The 20,215-nt window shown below is 41.6% G+C and overlaps 1 protein-coding gene across 2 annotated transcripts in view; it reads right to left on the bottom strand.

Annotated features, from left to right (window-relative positions):
• Positions 1-20,215, bottom strand: part of MGAT5 (alpha-1,6-mannosylglycoprotein 6-beta-N-acetylglucosaminyltransferase) — a 229,209-nt gene that overhangs the window by 67,915 nt on the left and 141,079 nt on the right. For both annotated transcript variants that reach the window (XM_074967256.1, XM_074967255.1), the window contains 2 exons: positions 11,546-11,679; positions 390-523 (listed from right to left, as the gene is read on the bottom strand). In XM_074967256.1, the coding sequence (XP_074823357.1) occupies positions 390-523; positions 11,546-11,679 (268 nt within the window). The remainder of the gene's footprint in view (positions 1-389; positions 524-11,545; positions 11,680-20,215) is intronic.

Below are 20,215 nucleotides of genomic sequence, written 5' to 3'. Positions count from 1 at the left end.
CTGGGCTATATAAAAAAAAAAGTCCTTTATCCAAGCAAGGGAAATGCTATACAACACTCAATATTCCATTGTGCCTCACTATGCTTCATCGACATGCATAAGCACATATGTTACTGAAAGTTGTAGCATTTTCACACCCAAAGTAAAGTGGACAGATATTGTGCAGACTTTTCAGACCCATTCCCTTCCCGTTAGCTAGGCAGATACCCCTTTTATTACAAAGCTCCACAAATGCTCAGTAGATAAATCCCTTGAAGTTACTGCTTATTTTCAGACAAAGGACTTATTAGAAATTCACGAGGCAACTTATTGTGAGTCTTGAGATATATGTATTTTTCCTCTGATCAAAATGAATTTGACAAAGATGTAAAAAAAAAATTGCAACTTACCTTCCAGAAGTTATCTACTTTGCCATAAACAAGTGACTGGTTCTGCCGTTTGATGTCATTAATGTGTTTAATGTCACTGGAATTCAGATGCTGCTCCACTACAAACCCAAGGAAACTGTTGTCTGGCGTGTGAGCTGCAAGAAAGAAAGGAGAGACATGTTTATTACATGAAGTAATAAAGCATTGGGGTTTAAATATCTGGTCATCGTCAGAAGAGTGACTTCCATGGACATGTCTCCTCACTTAACAAATCTGCTCCCTGCATGTATATTCAGAGATATAGTTGCTTACTTTATTGACAATATTAATTCTTACTACTTTAAGTCCAACAGAACCAATACAGCAATAGGGGGAAGACTTTCTTTTCTTACTCATTCATCACCAGTAATAAAAACTCTGAAGCTGGAACTTAACAGTACTGTTTATGATGTTTAGCTTTACGCTACAGATGGTGAAAGACGATGGTGTCTGAACCAGAAGTACCCCAGTTTGACTTTCAGACCCCTATTACAACTTGCAGATGTGGCAATTAAGAAAAACACTATCTTTACACTTGTCAAGTGAGCTGTAAGATATTGAGGAACAATTTCCATGAAAGTCTATGCTGACTTAATTATTACTGCATACAGTCATTTGTTAGAGTTTAACTGTACTTAAGTGTTGCTCAAATTTTCATACTGGTTTACTTTCCAAAGTGGAAGAGGAGCCAACACCAAACATGGTACAAATCACTTTACTATGGTGTCTCCATTTTAATTATTTTCATGTAAAATCACAAAAGAATATAGAGAGGAGAGATGTAAGAGGTTAATATGAATTTTACTTTTTGGTTCACATAATCCTTATAAATACTGGGTGAAAGTCTGGCCCCATTAAAGTCAGTTGGGTTTTTTCATTAATTTCAATGGAGTTAGGATTTCACCCATTGTTCTTATAAATTAAAATGATTTATTGAAGCATTATAGTCTAAAACGGACACATTTCATAAACATTTTCTGTTACCTTGCCTTCTGTACAAGTCTTTTCTTACCAGCAACATCCCATAACTCTAGCCACCATTGTTTTGGTGTATATAGAGATGTTATAGGTCCCCCATGAGTGTAAGAATTCCCCCCCCCCATTAATAAAGTGTTCAACTAGAGAGGGACTAACATTTTAAGAAGAGGAGGTTACTCACCCTGTGCAGTAACTGTGGTTCTTCTAGACATGTCCCCTTATGGGTGCTCCACTTCAGGTGCATGTGTGCCCCACATACTTTTGATCAGAAATTTTCATTAGTAGCATCCATTCAGCCCATGGAGGTGCCCTAGTCATCCTTCTGTCCCGCACCGAGGCTACATAAAGCTGCACGGGTGAACCACCCTCAATTACCTCTCCATTGCCAAGTCTCTCAAGAAGCTCCAAAGCAGAGGGGAAGGAGGACAGGTAGTGGCACACTCACAAGGTCACGCATCTCAAAAAAACACAGTTACTGCACAGGATGAGTATGGGTGCTTCACTTCAGGTGGCTTCCAAGCAGAACCCCTGAAAGAAGGAGGGATCTTCGGAATCTAGTCCATAATTGAGAAACGAACTGAGTTGCTAATTGCCACATGTGATCTAGAGGCATCGATTAGGGTAGTGTCTGGAGAAGCTATGTACAGAGGATCATGCAGATCTTAGATACAGGGACATTTTTAAGGAGGGCCACAGATGTAGACTGAGACATCTTAGCATGAGCTGACATGCCAGGAGGAGGTGGAATGCTGGCAACAACATAATAAGCAATAATATATCCGGAGATCCATTTTGACAGTCTCTGGGTAGAAATAGCAGATCCTTTAGATCTATCTGCAAACAAAATGAATAGTCTTGGAGATTTCCTGAATGATTTAGTCCTATCCAGGTAGAAAGCAGGCACCCTCAAGATATTTAGAGTGTGGACAACAGTCTTCAAAATGGAATTATGTGGTTGGGAAAGAAAATTGGTAGATAAGTAGTCTGATTCAGTAGTCTGAATCTCAAACAATACTTTAGGAAGGAATCTGTGATGTGACTGTAAGAAAATCTTGTTCTTGTACAATATTGTGAAAGGAGGGTCTGCCATTAATGTCCCAATTTCATCCACTCTTCAGGCTGATGTAATAGCCACTACAAAGGCTAACTACATAGAGGGGTTTAACATGAGCAGAACACCACTGGCTCAAATGGGCGTTTCATGAGATTTCTAAGAACCAAACTGAAGTCCCAAACCAGAGCAAGGGCTTTCATCTGTGGAAAAATGTTTCCCAATCCCTTTATGAACATTAAAGTTGGAGGATGAGCAAACAGTGAGAATCCTTTATTGTGGAATCCCTTAATGAACCCTGAGACAATCCTGTTTTTCCTTTAAATGCAAGAGGTACTCCAGAACTAGCAGAAGAGGGGCAGAGTGAGGAACAACTTTCTGGAGGTTGCACCAATGACTACATCTTTTCCATTTTTGAAGGCAGGTATTTCGGATACACCTCTACCCCGATATAACGCGACCCGATATAATGCGGGTTCGCATACAAAGCGGTAAAGCTCCGACACGCTGCTCTGAGCAGTGTGTTAAGGGTGCCGGGCCAGGCCGAGGGGTTGGAAAAGGGGCAGAGGGTCTCGGGGGCGGTCAGGGGCTCCTCCCCCCACCCACGGTCTGGGAGGCAGGAGCGGTGGGGTTTGCACTTTTGGGGGCCCCGCAGCCCCAGAGTGGCCCAGGGGATTAGCGGGGGGCTGGGAGCAGCCCACTCCACTTCCCTCGCCCCCAGCCATGTCGCTCGGGGGAGGGGGCTTGGAGAAAGGGATCCCCCCTGCACTCACTGGCAGTGGCGGAAGCGGAACAGCCCGGCCCCAGCCCGCTCCACTCCGCCAGCTCCCAGCTTCCCACCGCAGGTGAGTGCCTGTCAGGGGGCGGGGGGTGTGGATAGGGGTCGAAGCATTCAGGGGATAGGGAGCAGGGGGGTTGGGTAGGGCATGGGGTCCTGGGGAGTGATTAGGGATGGGGGGTCTCTGGAGGGGGCAGTCAGGGAACAACGAATGGGGGGGGGGGCACGGCGGCAAAGCAAGTTCAATATAAAGTGGTCTCACCTATAATGCGGTGAGTTTTTTGCCTCCCAAGGACCGCATTTTATCAGGGTAGAGGTGTATTACTAAATGGTAGAAAAGAGTCTATCTGCTGGCTCTTTCCCAAAGAGCCATCGAGAAGCCACATCTTGAGGTGGAGAGTTCTCAGATTAGGCAGCAGCCAGATGGTTTCTGGCGACAGGAGATGAGGAATTATTGGAAGCTTTATTGCTGGATACAGAGATAGGTGAAGCAGGGCAGGAAACCATGTCTGCCTCAACCAAGTCAGGTCTATTAGGATAACTCTGGCTTCATCCTGTCTGATCTTGTTCACCACACAGAGAATAAGAGGAATGGGGGAAACACTTAAAAGAGCTTCTATTTCCAAGGGAGGAGGAAGGCATTCCGCAATTAATTGAGGCGGAAGCTCCTCCCCTTGAACAGAACAGGTAGTATTTTTTGTTTGAAGCTGTGGCATAGACGTCCTCTTCTGAGAATCCCTACGTTCAAAATATATCGATAAAAATAGGAGTCCAATTCCCACTTGTAGTCTTGGTGAAAAGACCTGCTGAGATCATTGGCTGTGATGAAATTCTTATGTGATGCCTTATGCATCAGTTCCATAGCTTTATTGTCTTCGATGCAGAGGTAATGGGATCTCGTCCCCACCTGCATGCAGCACACGTCGTCAGTCATGACTCGGATAGACTTGTCTTTGATGAGAGGCAGAAAGCGAAGGCATGCATTTCTAAACCCTCGGAGTTCCAACAGGTTGATGTGGAGGGTGGTTTCTTGGGTGACTATCTGCCTCTGTATGAGCACTGCGGTGTGCCCCCATCCCAACACAGATGCCTCTGTCGTTACATGACCATTGGCACCAGCTGGAAGAAGGAACTTTGACTCAGCAGTCACAGATAAAGTTCTTTGGGTACCTAAAGTACGGTGGCACCAAACGGACAGCCTGCTTGTCCCTGCCCGTCCCCATGATTTTGAATGCTCTGAGGTAGCTACTCAAGTAGATGGGGGCTTGGTCACACATGGTACTGAAGAGTCTGTTGGAGGTGATACTGGAAGAGCATATTTGATGGTACCAGTCTTCTAGACAGTACGAGTGCCTTCTTCGAGCCATGCTTGCTCTTAGAGCTATGGGGTCTCTCCACTCCACTGGTACTGGAGCAACCCACTGTGCCTTTAGATGGAGCCTTCCAAAGCCATTCACCTGCTTGAAGAGAGAGGTCTTTTCAAAGTGGACTGGTTAAGAGGGGAGTTAGAGCTCCTCTTCTTGCTTCATTTAGAATTAGTCTCAGAAGCCTTCTGCTTTCTAGGAGAATGCTGGGCTGAGGTTGAAGGGGAGCTAGATCCCACCTGATGAAAACAGGGGTTCTCCTGACCTGGCTCTGAAGCGGGGCCGGGCTTCAAGCTTTAACAGTTGAACATCTTTAACATCATTAACAGTTGAAGCTTGATTTCCCAGTTCTTTCTTGTTTCGAATTTGAGGACTAAACAGATGTTACACACTGCTGCAGGATGTGTGACTCTCCTAAACACCAAATGCACTTAGAGTATCCACCACTGACTGGGATGGCCTCACAGCATGTGAGGCAGCATTTAAAACCCAGTGAACTCGGCAAGCCCTGTATAGCCTTGATGCGGGGCAGAAGGACCCCTAGGGTGCATGCATGGGCCAAAACAGACACAGCTAAGGAAAATCTCCCATCAAAGGCACATAGGGTATATGCGCACCTGAAGTGGAACACTCACAGGGGCACTATGTGAAGAAGAATCTACCTGCACTTTGGAACAATTGCTTGTTTGTAAAAATTTGCTTATTGCTGCACAGATCCAAAATGCATCTGTAACTGTTCCAGGACATATGGAATGGCATCAGCCCACTCTGTGTGTATGATCTCAGACTCAGCCTTTTCATTTTCACACATGTAACACATTCAAGATTTTAAATATCTTTTAAGCTTATATCTAGAACAGCTCTACAGTTTGAATATACTGTTTAGCCCTCAGACTATGAACCGTTAAAACTGAGTTCCTACACTTCTCTCTTGTAGTATTTTCAGATGTACAAAATAGAGGGGCAAATATATTTGAGGTACTCGCTCAAGCCACATGTAGTACTTTCAGTGGAGGGCCCTCCAATGTAGCATTCACTTCCCACATCAGTCCAATGTACCTAAAGTCTGCTGACTTTCAGGCACAGTGCAAACCTCATCTAGGACACTGAATTTTTTTTTTTTTTAACAGATGCAGATTAGCTGAGGGAGGGTTTCTGTGTTTGGAGTGTATTTAGGTTATAACTGATGAGTTGCATTTTGTTTTTAATTTTAATTTTTCAAAACAAATTTAAGGCTTGCTTTATTTTATATATATATTATAAAGTAATAACCTACACACTCCCTGTCCCCTACGCACATATACACATATCATAGCTACACTCACATTCAGAGTACTACAGAAATCAAATCTGATCATGGGGATTCAATAGTTCAGTCTTGAAAATCAGGAAACTGACTTACACACAGTATCTTTTTATGTCACTAGTGGATCTCTCACAATTTTAGTAAAATGGATGGAATGTACAGATTCACAACTAAAAGGCAAGAATTTCAGAGGACAAATCAAGCAGAAAAATAGTTTTATATAAAATATTTACATAATACTTAAATTGTTCGTTGAGTAAGAAAAACAGTTATAGATATAGTAGTTTGTGGATGACATTGAAGTTGCCAAAGCAGACTTATGTATTTATTGTCAGGATCTGTGATTTCCAGTCTCAACACAGGAATGCAAGAAATAATGATGCACCCAGAGGCACAAAGCTACAAGAAAGACTTCTAGGAAAACAATTTAACGCACGTTATACAGACAATGAAATCCTCTCAGTTATTATATTCTCTGTTTAGGACTATTGTGCCTTGAATAAGCTACATGAAATCCAATTATAATTACCCTTTTCACAAAAAATATTTCAGCTACAGTCAGACAGAGGACTTTTAGACCAGACATTTAGACCAGAGAAATGGACAGTGGTATTTAACAATGAATGGTGCATAGAGAATAATGCTGATCAAGGGCACCTTTACCATTTTCTTTTTATTTTAGGAAACAGATGTTAAGGAATGGGAAGGATATACGAATTTAAAAGAAAACACTAACATTGCTAGTTTGCATTACTGGACTTACACAAAACACTAAAAGGGAAACAGAACTTCATGCTTCCGGATAACTCAGGACTGGCAATAAAATGTACAACATTTTTCCAGTGGGTTACTATTCAAATATGGCCCATTTTAGTCTTTATATTTGTTTTATGTGAAAAGTCGTGTTCCAGTCCAGATTGAAATAGCTTTATCTACATTAAGATATTCTACCAACTTTTGCCTGCCTGATTCCTACTTGCTTGATTTTTATCCAGCAGTAATTTTCTTGCCGTCATAAACAAAGCCCTAGAAGTAAAGTTGAGTCACAATCACACTGTAAAATCTTTACTGATAAGTATTTTAAGATCACAACCCACTAAAAGATTGTGCTACCTCTGGGTGAGTGAGAGGCCAAGAAAGCTGGCTCTTTCCCATCAAATTTAGCAATTTAGCACTGCAATTGCACATGCTTCAGAATGAGTTTGGTTGACTTATATCTTTACCATCTCTGTTGTGATAAAATGCCAAGTACTGAAGAGTCAGCATAACTACCATATGTAGAAGTGTAAAATTGGATGGATAGTATCTGTTAAATGCCAATAGTTTATGCATACATATACTGTTCTGAATATAATTTATGAAGTTGTTCTGTGTAGGAGTAGTAGTAAATCCTAGTATATATGCAACACTTTAAGAACTATTAAACCTTACAAAATCTCTAAACATGGATAACTATTACCCACATTTAAGAAGGGGGGAACACAGAGGAAAAAAAGGTTATGCCATAAAGAGAATCAGATACATAGCTGAGATTAGCAATCAGGACTTGTGTATTCAAGCCTGCTGCTCAGACCATTGGATGCACACTCATTAATTGATAAAAACAATATTTGCTGTTTTGCTGCATTAAAAACATTTTTCCCTTTAAATAAAGAGAATTTAGCATGCATTAAACAGAGGGACTAAGAAGAACAAGCTACTATCATCCCAATGCACCACCATTCTGAGGTGCTATCTTGTGCAGGGCCTCACACAGAAAGTTATGTACCAAATGTATTAAATAATGCCTCACAAATGAGCCCTGCTTTTAAATTTCTATTTTCAGCATGAACCAAGAATATGTGATTAGGTCACCAGAAACAAAAGGCACATTTGCTCAACCATCCACCATCTCTCAAACCCTGCCTAGAACTGTCCTATTCAGTTACATCTCCGAGGTCACAAATCATTACTGTATTTTTTGTTACTTCCCACTAAACAATTGTGAATGCAGCTCCTTTATTTGCTGAACAACTTTCACTGTACTTCTCTAGGACTGTATGCATAGTGCATGACGAACTAAATATGTTTCTTAGATTTTTACAGAGCAGTTAAATTCAACAGCATGGTAGACAGCAAGTAACCATGGCTTGGCAAGTAGCCCCAAATATAGCCAACAATGAAAAAGCAAGTAAGGAGTTCTTTTACAGAATCTGCAACAATGAGGAACTCCCATTAATTCAGGGACAAGCTTCACAGTGCTCTAAATAAATTTGGTTTGGTTTACTTTTGACTGTCAGCCCTTGCACAGTAGATAAGCCTTGCTCTCATGCAGTTTGGCAGCATATTGGCAAAACTCTCAAAATGTTCCTGAGCTATTTCTCAGATACACTGGGCACAAACCAGATCTCTCTCAACATTCGGCAAACATGTAATTCTTCCTTTCACTCCTCATTATTTACTGCAGTTACTGTATTGAAAATAAAACCCCACCTTTTTGTCTCTGTTCCTTTAACCCAGGGGTGGGGAACCTATTGCCCGCAGGCTGGATCCGGTCCACTGCAAGTCTCAGCGCCGCGGGCCAGAAGCCCCGAGCCTCATCCGCCCACCCCCACCGTCCCCGTGGGGTTGGAGCCTTGAGCGCTGGGTTGGCGGAAGTCTGATTGGCTCCACGCAGCTCCCGGAATGTTTCCTAGGAGCAGGGGCGATCAGGGAAGCTGTGCGCATTGCCCCCAGGAACTGTGGCCAATGGGAGCTGCGGGGGCAGTGCCTGCAGGCGCAGGCAGCGCGCAGAGCCCCCAGCCCCCTGCATAGGGGCCAGACATGGCGGTCACTTCTGGGAGCAGCGCGGAACCCCGGCAGGCAGGGAGCCTGCATCTAGCCCCGCTGCGCCACCGACCAGGAGCTGCCTGAGGTAACCACCACCCAGCCAGAGCCCACACCCCAAACCCTGTGCCTCAGGTCAGAATCCCCTCCTGCACCCTAACTCCCTCCTAGACTCCGCACTCCAAATATCCCACACCCCAACCCTCTGCCCCAGATCTGAACCCACTCCCGCACTCCATACCCCTTGGCCCCAGCCCGGATCCCCTTCGTGCAACCCAAACCCTTCATTCCCAGCCCCACACCAGAGCCTGCACTCCCAGCCAGAGCCCTCACCTCCTCCCACACCCCAGCCCTCTGCCCCAGCCCGGAGCCCCCTCCCACACCCTAACCCCTCACTTCTGGCCCCACCCCGGAGCCTAGGGGAAGCCCTGAGCCTCTGCCCCTCCCCGCCTGTGGAGCTGGGTGTGGCCCAAGACTGATTTTTTCTGTGGGTCAGTGGCCTCTGATAGAAAAATGGTTCCCCACCCCTGCATTAACTCCTTAGTGCTGCACAGGTGTCCTTTGGCAGCAGTTCTACTTAAAGAACAAAATGTCAGTACGCACCTCTGCATACAAGGTGAAAATAGCCCAAACCCTGAAGGTGAAAGTTTGACAAACTTGTCTGCCAAGTCTGAACAGTGAATAGTATGCCTGCTCTCACCATGCCCCTACCTAGCAAGCATCACCTGCTTTTGGGGTTGCACTGGGCGTTGGTACATGATTGGATCCCAGAAGTAACTATGCATAACTTCATGGAAGTCTTTTTCCAGGCCTCTCCTGCTCTTAGACAGCCTGCAAAGGTGACTCTTCTCCACCTGCTGCTGGAAACTACTGAAGTCTGAGCAGCTGTTAGATCCTTACCAAGTAGGGGTGAAACTGGAAGACTGCATAATCTTTCTCCATCATATGACAGAGTGACTATAACCCATGTACGTAACCTGGTATAGAAGGTCGAAGAGAACAAAGATGCTTCCAAGTAGTCAAGCACTAACCATCCACTAAACCAAGTTGAGTATGGAAATTAAACATAAAACGGTCAACATTTTCATGAATGATTTTGGGTGTCCAAACTGAGACATGAAATTGGCCTGGTTTTCATAGGCCCAGCACTTTCTGAAGCTGACTCCCCCTCACCTTCTTTAAGAGGTCTTAAGTTGGACACTCAAAATCACTTTTAAAGTGTATGTGGGTTAAGATTTTCAAAAGTGCACTTCATGAATTATGAGGGAAGAAAAGACTCAATGGATTAAGAAATTTGAGAACAAGACGATATCTTATTCTGTCTCCCTGACATTTACAGAGGCAAAGTGGAGACCTTTCAACCTTCCCCCATTCTGTCAAGAAGGAAATATCCGTCTCCATGAATGTTCTCTCATATTTGACTGTAGTCCTAATACACTGAGCCATTATAACTAAAACAGGAAAATGGGACACTTTTTTCTAGCAGTCATTGTTGAAGTAGAGCAATATTAGTGCACACCTTGCCATTACTGAAAAGATGCATTGTGGTTGTCCAAAGGGAAAAAAAAAAAATCAAATATGTACTGTGTTTCAGACCACCATAAATCTGTGTATTCACAATAAATGCAGATGAGCTGTGTGTGTATGAAACAGGTATAATGAAAGGAGGTATCTTGATGGACCTCTGTAGGTTATTACTGTTTAGTTACCCAAAATGACTCTAATGTTTGGGATTTATCAGGATGTTTTTGACAACATTGGGTGGGATTCATTAATTTGTTGTGTCCAAAGGGAAATAATATAGGATAGGCATATATCTGATGTCTTTTCAAGGAAAAAACCTGACTGTCCCCCAATAAACACGCTTGCCTTGTTTTTGCTGATGTGCCTGTTGAAATGGCATAGGGAGTGTTAGCTAGCTTGCCTAAAATCACATTAAGTGAGTCACAGCTGCAGAGACGGGAATACAACCTAAAAGGTCTGGCTCCCATTTTCTTGATCTAAACACACTCCCTCCAACAATTTGATGAGCTGACGCTGATTTTTCAGATGCACATATCAGGCATTGCATGAGCTGTCAAAACATTTCAGAGCCACTGAATAGCTTTACTTTTTTTCTTTTTTTTTTTAGTAATAGTCAATAAGTGCAACTTTCAGCTACATTGTTCTCAAGTACATGTTTTAATTTTCAACAGCGTTGTAGGTTGTTGGACTGAAATAATTTGAATCAGTCCACCTCAGTTTAAATGCTCATAACAGGAAAACAAACAGGGTGGGGTGCAAGCAAACCTTGAAAACTATCTGCAAGAAAAACTACAGATGCAAAAATTACGTTGAATGATGGAGATTGTGAGTTTATGATACCTGAATGAAAAGCAATGGGGAAATCATTGTGCTCTGTTCAGTTAAAGACAAAACTTATGAAAAAAGGCAGAAATACAACATCACAGCCTGAAGAACTCTGACTTAAAATGATCAAATACAACAGTAATTTAGTCTACCAAATGGAATCACTCTGCAGATACGTCAAAAAACCACCACCAATCACTCTGCAGAAGCGTCTGAGAAACTGAAGCTAACAAAAGTGAACTCCAGACATCAGTGTGTGTTGGAAAGCTAATTTTAGAATAAAACCTCCTTACCAAAATTTATACCCAGTTAACACTGTTCTTTTGTGCATTTGTGCTGAGTTTACTGTAGCTTAGCATATTCAAAAACGAATTGCAAGCCCCCTATCCTCTGCGTTTTACTAGATTATGACCTAGCTTTTGAAACAGCAAAGATTCTCCCTAATGGCAACATTCACTTTTAATTCTAGCTCTAGAAGCAATTATATATGAAAACAAGGATACTTACGGAACATTGTATAAAACTGCTGTGGATTAAGGTTCCATTTCCCCCATGGCGTCTTGTGGCCTTTAGACTGGGCATAATGAGCATGATTAAACTCAGGTTCAGTCCCGAATGAATCCAGTACTCGTAACATACACCTGAATGAAAAACAAGTAAATAAAACTGTTCATGTATTTCTTTGACTAAGCTTTTCTTTTAAATTTAAGAACTTCCTTTATCCAGAACAAACCTTAATCATTTCTAAATTGTGCAATCACAAAAATGTTTTTATTGTTCACTTTCATTGAAATAATAAATGTCAGCAACCATAGATGCAACCAAACAGGCTTTGAGAAGAACAAATGTACGTTTCAAAAGTCACTAACTAAAATGGAAAATGCACATATCTGGTATTTGGTTTTGTTGGATACTGTTTATTAACTTAGCATATTCATCTGGGACTAGCTGTTTAAAGGCACAGTGTAAAGTATCAAACCACTTGTTAACTTTTCAGATAAGCACCTTTGTGCTTTCTCCCATACTGCCCCCTCACGGTTGGAAGGAGATCTCCTTAATCACATGAAAAGCTACCTCATTATTCCCCTTCAAATCATTCCTTAAAACTTTTTTTTTTTTACCATGCCGCCTACAACTTGACAGCAATTAGGCCACTAGCGTGCTGAGTCCACTGTCAGTCATGTTGACCAGTGTTGTCTCATTGTTTCCTTACACTCCCATATGTCTGTATCAAGCTGTTGTTTCTTGTCTTATATATAGATTGTAAGCTCTGCGGGTAGGGACTGTCTTTGTGTTCTATTTACAGCTCCTAGCACTACCGGGTCCTGGTCTATGACTAGGGCCCCTAGGTGCTAATGTAATTCCGACAGAAAATAATGACTGCTGACTCTTCTAAATGGACACCAATTCTGATTTTGGTGTCTCCTAATCTTTTTAAGGGCTGAGAATTGTCTCCCTCCAACAACCCAAGGGGCACATATGGTTTGAAAGGGAGCAGAACTTCCAAAAAAAAAAAAAAAAAAAGACAAAATACGGATTGTAGCAGATAGACAGCAGGGAGCTTGTAAAAGTGGGATCCACACCAAAGTGTGCTATAGAGTATGACTCTGCAGGGGTTTGATCTATGTCACTGCACATTGAAGGCGAAGGCATGGCCAATTGATCTACAGTTACATGGATCCACTTTCCATCCCCCACTGGCGAGGGTCCTGCAGCTGCATGAGTTACTAAGGGGAACAGATTGCAACAGCAACCAATGAATTGGTGAGGGAGTGTTCTCCCTTTTGAGAAGTGATCTACTCTCCTAGCCCTGGTACACTACTCCTTATGCATAGCTCATTTACTCAGACAGGAAGAAAGAACTTGGCCCTAAAAATACACATGTACAGTCATTTGTAGTCATCTGTTTCACACATTTCTTTTACAATTTTTCCTCCAGCCCCCAATGTCTAAATGAACATTCATAAAGCAATGGCAAATTGTAGTTTTCATATGAAATGTTGCCTTCATATTTGAGAGCACAGGACAGAATAATTTACACGTTTTATCCCTATAGTGATCTTTCAAACAAAATGAATAGAAAAATACTACATACTGTGAATCACAAAACAAGAAAGCTGACAGTTCAGTTTTTGTAGTAGTTATTCAGTGTTTTATGTCAACTGTTTTCACTGAGAACGTTTTACAACAGTGGCAATTATCTCTGCATCACAGAGAACACTCCAGCAGCACAAAAACAGACTGCAGCAGTAAATCAGAGTAAGAACAGCATTCTTGTTTCTTGGGTAGTCTCAATCCAGCATTCCTAATAATAATAATAATGCACACTTTGATCAGATGTGTGACTTGAGAGCCTGCTAAGCAGCTGAAGAACTGAGACCTCATTGGAGCCTGTTGAATCATCTACATGAGGAGCACAAATGCTTCAGGTATATTTAATGCTACACATACAGGCTGATTTAAACAGCTAGGTTTGTAATTGGAAAGGATCCAATATAGAGAAACAAAGGGTCTCTGAAGCAGCAGGAGGTACAGAAGTGATGGAAGTTCCAGCAGAAAGCAAGCTAACCAAGGAGAGAAGTAAATGAAGTGTGTGTTTATTTGATAACGGCACGTGGGAATGGAGAAACGAATAAGGGAAGGAAACGTCAGATAAGAGCAGAGATGTGCACAGAAGGGACCAAAGCAGTCAGAGGACAATAAGAAGGGTCTGGAAAGGCAAACCTGAGCCATAAGACACAGCAGGGCGTGTGTCAAGACGCATGCAGACAGTTACAGAGTGCCTTCGAATTGCTGTACGGCTGACAAGGGTATGCAGTGGCATGCTTGCTTGAGCCTTAATGGATTTTATTTAAAGTGAGACATTTATGTTGAACAGCAGAACCCTTTAAGTGTTACAAAAATAATTATGTACCACGAATTCTTGGATATATTTGCTGGTTTGAAACCATCTCCACAGAACTCACTGCAGCAGAAAGTATTAAATGAAGTCTGAAGCGTCCTATGCTTCTGATAGCTTGCGAGTGAGGGAAGAACTTACTGAAAACTGTACTCAGACACCACACCATTACATTAGTACTTGATTGTTTAAATATGTCAAGTTTTTCAAAAGCACCTTTCAAGAGACTCTTACCTACAGTAAAGCCACTGTAAACATGCCTAATGTATTTAAAGTAGGAAAAAATAAAATCAAACTATTTAAATATCCACATTATTTAGTATATTTTCTATAAAAACGTAAGAGTGAGTGATAAACCTCTTGGTATATGAAAGGATGGAGATAGGATGGAGAGTGGGGACTGGATTTAAAAAAACTAACAACCTCCCCCTGATTTCTCTATAGTTTGGGTTTTAACATTGTTAAAGTTACAGTAGCTGATGCTTATAAAGAAAAGGAGCACTTGTGGCACCTTAGAGACTAACCAATTTATTTGAGCATAAGCTTTCGTGAGCTACAGCTCACTTCATTGGATGCATACTGTGGAAAATACAGAAGATGTTTTTATACACACAAACCATGAAAAAATGGGTGATCATCACTACAAAAGGTAAGGAGAGTGATCACTTTACATAAGCTATTACCAGCAGGAGAGTGGGGTGGGGGGAGAGAAAACCTTTTGTAGTGATAATCACCCATTTTTTCATGGTTTGTGTGTATAAAAACGTCTTCTGTATTTTCCACAGTATGCATCCGATGAAGTGAGCTGTAGCTCACGAAAGCTTATGCTCAAATAAATTGGTTAGTCTCTAAGGTGCCACAAGTACTCCTTTTCTTTTTGCAAATACAGACTAACATGGCTGTTACTCTGAAACCTGATGCTTATAGTTGTCTTTCCTTGCCTGTACTAATAGTTTACAATCATTCAACAATGACTCAGTAACACCACTGATGACATCTGTTGTCAGCAACGGATGGCTTTTCCAGTGTAGGCCACAGAATCTTTCAGGCTAGTCAGGACCTGCATTTCTAATGTAAAAATTTAAGCAGAACTCCTTTCATGGCTTCTTTATACAGAATGTTGCTCATTTTGAATAGCCGTCATGTTAGTTCTTTTCAGAAAAAGATTGTTAAAAGGTTGCTGTCTGGGAGTGAACCATTGCTGGAGAGATTGTGGAAAAAGGCAAAGGGTGATAGATACTGATCTGCTGTATGGAGGATGCATGTGTTCAAGCAGGAAATCAGCGGCACATTTTAAACTACATTAAACTATTAATATTTATGCATTACCTTAACACAATGCCCATGAATGAAACAGACCCATAGAGGCACGCAGAAAATTTTAAAATCCTGATCTAAGGCCTCAGGTATTTTGCCATTCTGAAATAAACCATATACATCAAAGCCAAATCAGTTTCGATACATTCATGATACTGGCAGCACCAATGATACTGGACATACAGCATGTGTTACCTGATGTCTGAGGTAAGTTAGCAACAAGAAGGTGGTCAGGGAAAGTGTAGGACCCTTAATGAATGGGGGATGCAACCTAGTGACAGAAGATGTGGAAAAAGCGGAAGTACTCAATGCTTTTTTTGCCTCGGCCTTCACAGACAAGGTCAGCTCCCAGACCGCTGCACTGGTCAACACAGTATGGAGTGGAGGTGAGCAGCCCTCACTGGTGAAAGAACAGAGTAAGGACCATTTAGAAAAGCTGGACATGCACAAGTCCATGGGTCCAGATCTAATGCATCCAAGGATTGGATGAATGGACTATAAAGTGGATAGAAAGCTGGCTAGATTGTCGGGCTCAACGAGTAGCGATCAACACCTCAAAGTCTAGTTGGCAGCCGGTATCAAGCGGAGTGCCCCACGGGTTGGTCTTGGGGCCAGTTTTGTTCAACATCTTTATTAATGATCTGGATGATGGGATAAATTGCACCTTCAGCAAGTTCATCGATGACACTAAGCTGGGGGAGAGTAGATATGCTGGAGGGTAGGGATAGGGTCCAGAGTGACCTAGACAAATTGGAGGATTGGGCCAAAAGAAATCTGATGAGCTTCAACAAAACAAGTGCAGAGTCCTGCACTTAGGAAAGAAGAATCCCATGCACCGCTACAGGCTGGGGACCAACTGGCTAAGCAGCAGTTCTGCAGAAAAGGACCTGGGCATTACAGTGGATGAGAAGCTGGATATGAGTCAGCAGTGTGCCCTTGTTGCCAAGAAGGTCAATGGCATATTGGGCTGTATTAGTAGGAGCACTGCCAGCAGATCAAGGGAAGAGATTATTCCCCTCTATTCGGCACTGGTGAGGCCACACCTGGAATATTGTGTCCAGTTTTGGTCCCCCCACTACAATGGTGGCAGATGATAGAACAAGCAGCAATGATCTCAAGTTGCAGTGGGGGAGGTCTAGGTTGGATATCAGGAAACACTATTTCACTAGGAGGGTGGTAAAGCTCTGGAATGGGTTACCTAGGGAGGTGATGGAATCTCCATCCTTAAAGGTTTTTAAGGCCCGGCTTGACAAACCCCTGGCTGGGATGATTTAGTCGGGGATCGGTCCTGCTTTGAACAGGGGATTGGACTAGATGACCTCCTGAGGTCTCTTCCAACCCTAATATTCTATGATACTGGCAGCACCAATGATACTGGACATACAGCATGTGTTACCTGATGTCATCACTGGTGCTACAACCAAGAGAAATGAACAAAAAACAGGATTTGGTTCATCCAGAATTTCAGAACTCCCAGCAGCAGAGTCACTGCTTTTGGAGCTGCTAACTCTAGTCACCTAATTTGAAATCATCAATAACTTCCTTTGAGCTCAAGTTCTCTCACAAAACTGATATGGCAGTGAATATTGAAATGAACAAACAGCAAGTTTGAATTTAAATCACATTCAAGCCTGTTCTGTACAAGCAGACTAAACTGGTCAGCATGCTGACACTGCTGAGAGAATTTAACTGACATAAAACTAAGAAATGCAAGCACAGAAACACCCTTAGCTTCACTATAGAACAAAAAAAGGGCTAATACTGTAGTTATAACAAGAACTGTACAGCTATTAAATATTAAAAAAAGATGACAGCAATTAGTGAAGAAGCAATGATAAGGTAGCAGTTCTATATGATAATGTTTGTTCTATTGGAATAAACTAAAATATATGTAAACATCTGCTTTGACACTGGAATTATCCACGTTAAGTAACAAATTCTTTCACTGACACAAAACTTGCCAAGAAGCTTATGTTACTCTGTGTTTGTGTATGGGGGGAGGGGCATTGGTAACAATTTATTTTAAAAAGCAAAACTAAGAAAAACTGTAGTTCACACAAATTTTTTAAGAGCCAAATTTAATTGCTAAACTCACGAACCTGGAAAAAAGTCAAATTAGAAAAAAATAGGGAAAATACATTGACATATTAAGATGTAATGATTCATGAAATGAGAAAAATGGAAAACTAATCAAACAATGCTGGTGTCATGCTACATTTACATATCTTCATTATAAAACATGGCAAATAGGAAATTAAATGGGGAAAAAAGGGAAGGGACCATTTTCATTTTACACATTTTTTTTGCCACACTGGCCTAATGACAGAATCATATCTGGCAGAAAGACAACCAAAGAAATTCAGCGGAACCCGAGATTAGATTGATTAGTGTGCTCCTAAGAGCAGAACCTATCTTTAGTTTGAATTTCCTTCGAAGTCCCTGTGAGAGAATTCTGTAATGTGCAAGCTTGAGCATGAGTGTAATTTAAAATAAACCTATGATGGAAAAGATGGAATGTCTTAGAAAAAACTGAGGCCAGGAGAAAGGCTAAGCTGACTTTTTTCTGCCTACACAAGTATACATTTCAGTACATTCACTTTTAAAAAACACAATTTATTGGGAATTTTGAGTGACACTACCAACTTGATTTAGAAGCAATTTAGAAAGTCAAGATTGCAAGTCACACACTTGTTTTTTTATTAAATCCAGGAGTTTGGATTCCTTTTTACAGCACACTGAAACATTCTGCAATAAGCTATTTTAGACCTGCTGGTTCCAGGTTGGTAGGGGGGAGGGGGAGAAGGGGAGGGGGGAGAGAGACAGACAGAAAAAGAGAGAATTTATTTCAGTGCTCAACTACCCTGACAGTTAGGAAGTTTTTCCCTAATGTCTTGCTGAAATTTAAGCTCATGGCTTCTTGTCCTATCCTCAGAGATTAAGGAGAACAATTTTTCTCCCTTCTTGTAACAACCTTCTATGTACTTGAAAACTGCTATCATGTCCCCTCTCAGTCTTCTCTTCTCCAGACTAAACAAACCCAGTTTTTTCAATCACCCCTCGTAGGTCATGTCATCTAGACCTTTAACCATTTTTGTTGCTCTTTTCTGAACTTTCTCCCATTTGTCCACATCTTTCCTGAAATGTGGCACCCAGAACTGGACACAATACTCCAGTTGAGGCCTAATCAGTGCAGAGTAGAGCGGAAGAATTACTTCACGTGTCTTGCTTACAACACTCCTGTTAGTACATCTGAGAATGATGTTTGCTTTCTTTGCAACAGTGTTACACAGTTGACTCATATTTAGCTAGTGATCAATCCACTTTGACCCCAGATCCCTTTCTGCAGTATTTCTTCCTAGGCAGTCATTTCCCATTTTTTTACGCCTGAGGGAATTCTGCACCAAAAAATTAAAAATTCTGCATTCATTTTAAAATATTGCAAAATTCTGCATATTTTGTCAAAGTAACACCATATAATCACACCATTTTCAATTATTTGCTGACAAGTATTTTGAAATAAATTACCAAAATAACTGAAAATGGTGTGATTATATATTTATTGTGTTTCTGTGTTATTGTGACAAATATGCAGAACACTGCCAAAAAATTTAAAAAAACCCCACCCTATAGTAGCTCCATCTAAGTTGTATTTCCCTAGTTTGTTTAAGAGAAGGTCATGTGAAACAGTATCAAAAGCCTTACTAAAGTAAAGATATACCACATCTACCACTTTCCCCCTACCCACAAGGCTTGACACCTTGTCAAAGAAAGTTATTAGTTTGGTTTGGCATGATTTGTTCTTGAAAAATGTATGCCAACTGTTACTTATCACCTTATTATCTTATAGGTGTTTGGAAATCAATTGCTTGACTATTTGCTCCATTATCTTTCCGTGTACTAAAGTTAAGCTGACTGGTTTGTAATTCCCCAGGTTGTCCTTATTTTCCTTTTTATAGATTGGCACTATATTTGTCCTTTTTCATTCCTCTGGAATCTCTCCCATCTTCCATGACTTTTCAAAGTCAATTGCTAATGGCGCAGATATCTCCTCAGTCAGCTCCTTGAGTATTCTAGGATGTATTTGATCAGGCCCTGGTGACTTGAAGATACCTAACTTGTCTAAGTAATTTTTAACTTGTTCTTTCCTATTTTAGCCTCATATCATACCTCATTTTCACGACCATTCACAATGTTAGATGTCCAGTTGCTACTAAATCTTTTTGGTGAAAGCTGAAAGAAAAGTCATGTAGCACTTCCACCTCCACCTTCCCCTCACTGAGTAATGGGCCTACTCCTGTCCTTGGTCTTCCACTTGCTTCTAATGTATTTGTAGAATGTTTTCTTGTTATCTTTTGTGTCTCTAGCTAGTTTATTCTAATTTTGCCCCTACATACTTGTGTTATTTGTTTATATTCATCCTTTATAATTTGACCTAGTTTCCACTTTTTTGTAGGACTCTTTTTGGAGTTTCAGATCATTGAAGATCTCCGGGTTAAGCCAGGGTGGTCTCTTGCCATACTTCTTATCTTTCCTATGCAGTGGGACAGTTTACTCTCATGCCCTTAATAATAGCAGCAGTTAGTGGCCTCAGTTCAGTTCCCAACGAACAGATATTTATGTCACAAAAGCCGTCACAACTTGTATCCCCAGTAAACTCAATTGGCCAGAGAGATTGAACTACCCATTCATCCTTAAAGATGGCTCTCTCCAGCTCCAGGTTGGGATAATGTGCGAAAGGTATTGCCACTGACTGTGCAAGTACTATTTCAGTGGATAAACAGAGGTCGTCAGTCTCCAGTGTTACCTAGTGGCTCTGTGTTCTTGGGGAACCAGGGCATAGTACCCAGCCTGTCTGACTCACGAAAGACCTCCCCACCCCAGCCTCTGCTTGAACCAAAACCGATGGGAAGAGAGACTTACAAAAAGCAATGAAAAGGCAGTGGGAGACACACCTAAACCGC

This window comes from Natator depressus, chromosome 11 (genome assembly GCF_965152275.1).
Source record: "Natator depressus isolate rNatDep1 chromosome 11, rNatDep2.hap1, whole genome shotgun sequence".
NCBI classification, from domain to species: Eukaryota; Metazoa; Chordata; order Testudines; family Cheloniidae; genus Natator; species Natator depressus.
Note: the sequence above shows the minus strand (reverse complement) of the source record. Positions and strands in the feature narration are given on the sequence as shown.